Source organism: Prosopis cineraria, unplaced genomic scaffold (assembly GCF_029017545.1).
Source record: "Prosopis cineraria cultivar Desert tree isolate PC_DT_omini unplaced genomic scaffold, ASM2901754v1 PC10, whole genome shotgun sequence".
Lineage (NCBI taxonomy): Eukaryota > Viridiplantae > Streptophyta > Magnoliopsida > Fabales > Fabaceae > Prosopis > Prosopis cineraria.
The window spans coordinates 19,540,269-19,542,949 of NW_026555341.1; the positions used below are offsets into that span (position 1 = coordinate 19,540,269).

General features: G+C 34.7%; 1 protein-coding gene across 1 annotated transcript; it reads right to left on the reverse strand.

Annotated features, from left to right (window-relative positions):
* Positions 1 to 1,496: 1,496 nt before the first annotated feature.
* LOC129322484 (protein PYRICULARIA ORYZAE RESISTANCE 21-like) lies at positions 1,497 to 2,341 on the reverse strand. Its single transcript, XM_054968795.1, has 3 exons — positions 2,330 to 2,341; positions 2,115 to 2,196; positions 1,497 to 1,957 (listed from the first exon to the last, which is right to left on the reverse strand). The coding sequence occupies exons 1-3, from the start codon at positions 2,339 to 2,341 to the stop codon at positions 1,497 to 1,499; spliced, it is 555 nt and encodes a 184-aa protein (XP_054824770.1).
* Positions 2,342 to 2,681: the final 340 nt, after the last annotated feature.

The following is a 2,681-nucleotide window of genomic DNA, read 5'->3' on the forward strand; positions in this document are numbered from 1 at the left end:
AAATAATTGGCATAAGTTTAGTCTTCAAATTAAACTATATAACGTTTCTTTTGAAGTGTCCACTATATATACCTTTAATATATATAATGGTTAAAAAATGTTATATGTTTGTTCTTGTAATATGCAGTACAAAAATATATAATTTGTGTCTTATTTAAAAATAATTTTTTTCATCTTTTTTTTTAATTTTAAAGAATCAAAATTAATTTTTATTAATAATAGATATGACATTGCATTATTTTTAAAATTTGAAAGAAAATATTATATTAAAAATTAATTTTGGGTCCCATGCAAGTGCTTGAGACCTTGTGGGTCTGTTATGAATAGGCCTAGTGGATAATGGTTCAAATGCGTTATTCAATTGGGCTTGAGAAGGTGGAACATGAGGGCATGAATGTAATTGATAAAAGGCTAAAGCAAAGCATTGAGCAGGCCATCAAAGATTTTGCTAAAGCTTGTTCCCTCAGTGTCTCCTTTCCCTCTGCCTGAATATTCTACTCTACTTCTTATCTGCATCTTTCTATTATTTGTTGTTGCTGCTTTAATTTGGTTGCAATTGGCTTGACTGAATATACCTTTGATCTAAGCTTTACGAATTGATGAATATTTTAAGTTGAATATCAGTTTCCTCCATTATATTCTGTAATTCTTGCTTAAGAACTGGTGATCATAACAGGGTTAATCGTGAATTAATGCTTTTAAAAAGTTCATTACTTTTCCAAAATCAAAAAGTGTATATACATATACATATACATATATATATATATATATATATATGTATATGTGTATATATATATATGAAGTGGACAAATCAAAAACCATCAGCATGCCACTATGCATATTTCTTTTCCCACCAAAGTGGTTCCCTTATTGCACGATATTAATATAACATGTGGAACTTTTGAAATTATATACAAAAGCAATTGCGTCACAATCAAATTTTGTTTCATTAGTACTCTCATATCAAACCTTATCACAAGCAATAGTAATAATTCACTTCAATTGAGATAGAGTGACCCTTGATAATTCTCATCCCTTTTTTTTCCTTTCCAATTCATCATTTATATATATATATATAACCATCGATTATAAGAATACAAATGGACAATATATCATTAATTATATTCTTCGTATCTTTTTTTTTTTTTCATTGTCAACATTCTTCATATCTTTTATCTCCTTTTACAAACTGCATGCGCATGCAAATGAAATCGCCCCAAAATGTTTCATCTATTCAGAAAAATATAAAACATAAATAAAAAACTCTAATTAACCCTATTTTTGTGACCCGCATTTTCCCTCTCATATATGAACCATTGTTAACAATTATTTTTATTATTACAAAAGCAAATAACATAAATTTGATTAGACTCATACGAGGATCCATACAAGAACTCATAAATTTGATTAAACAAAGAAAACACACACACATATAACTCTATATAGCAAGATATCATTATCTCCACACAAGGCCACATCAATAATGAGGCTTTAGCTCACATTATTGTGCACCCTGTGACGTTATCTTCGCTGACGTATTGACCACAACGGCTCACGTAGCAAGGTTGTCCTCCACCATAGCTATCATAAACAGGTATAGCATAAAAATACCCTTCATAACATGGTGGAGGCCTACAACAACGCTCAGAGCATGGCCTACAAGGCCGACAGTCATGGCACGGAACACAACACGTTCTATCTGGAACTCGTGGCTTAGGCTCAAAGCAAGGGCCATCATGCCAGCATTCACAGCATGAGTCGCAACACGGTGGCGGTGGAGGAGGAGGCGTCGGCGGCGGAGATGTCGGCCGACGTCGAGTTGGTGGCTTACATGGGACTTTTTCGATGCACTTAATGGCGCCACAACCTTTACGGCAAAGCTGATCCATAATCTTCTCTGGGCTACAGCACACCACTTTAATCGTCACAGTGTTCTCCTTCTCATCGAATTTCTGGTCTTGAATTTCTCTTGTTCACAAACATCCAAAAACCACACAAATGCACAAGATGAACTCAATTTTGTGATTCCGAAGAATAATACGCATGCGAATTTCAAAAGTGAATAGTGAGGAAAAAGGGTGGGGGGAGAGCTGTGAGTATTGAGGGAAACTTACGTGGGAATTTACAGAGAACATTCTTGACCTTCTTGTAGCATTTCACACACTGGAGATTAACATGGAGCTTCATTGTTGTCACCTAAACATATAATTACCAGAAGTAAGGAACAGAATCAGTATTGATATGATCGATATGATTCACTTGTATGACTAAACGGAAGAGATCATCAAAATGAGGATTTAGGAAGGAGATCAAATGGAATTGTATGTACCTTTTTAGTCATGGCTGAATGACGAGGAAATCGAGCTCAGATATGCGAGAGATGAAAATGATGGAAGAAGAGATTGAAAGTGACAATAACAGTGATGGTGTGGAAGAAAGCAAAGAAAGTAACGAAACATGAATGAGAAAGAGAGCGTAAGAAGGATTAAGTAGGCAATTGCTTAGGCTTCACTACAAGGTCGCCTGACCAATCATGTGCGAACACGGGGGATAGAGCTGTTCTTAGGATCGTTGTCATATGGAACTTGAAATCCGTGACTGAATGATGAGGAAATCTAGCTCAGATATGAGAGAGATAAAAATGATGGAAGAAGAAGTTTAAAGTGCTAACAACACAATAA

Bases quoted from the DNA above. Each gene is read 5' to 3' on its own strand.
- LOC129322484 (XM_054968795.1), bottom strand. The intron at 1,958-2,114 runs GTAAGTTTCCCT...GAGAAATTCAAG, and splicing joins TGTTCTCTGTAAATTCCCAC to ACCAGAAATTCGATGAGAAG.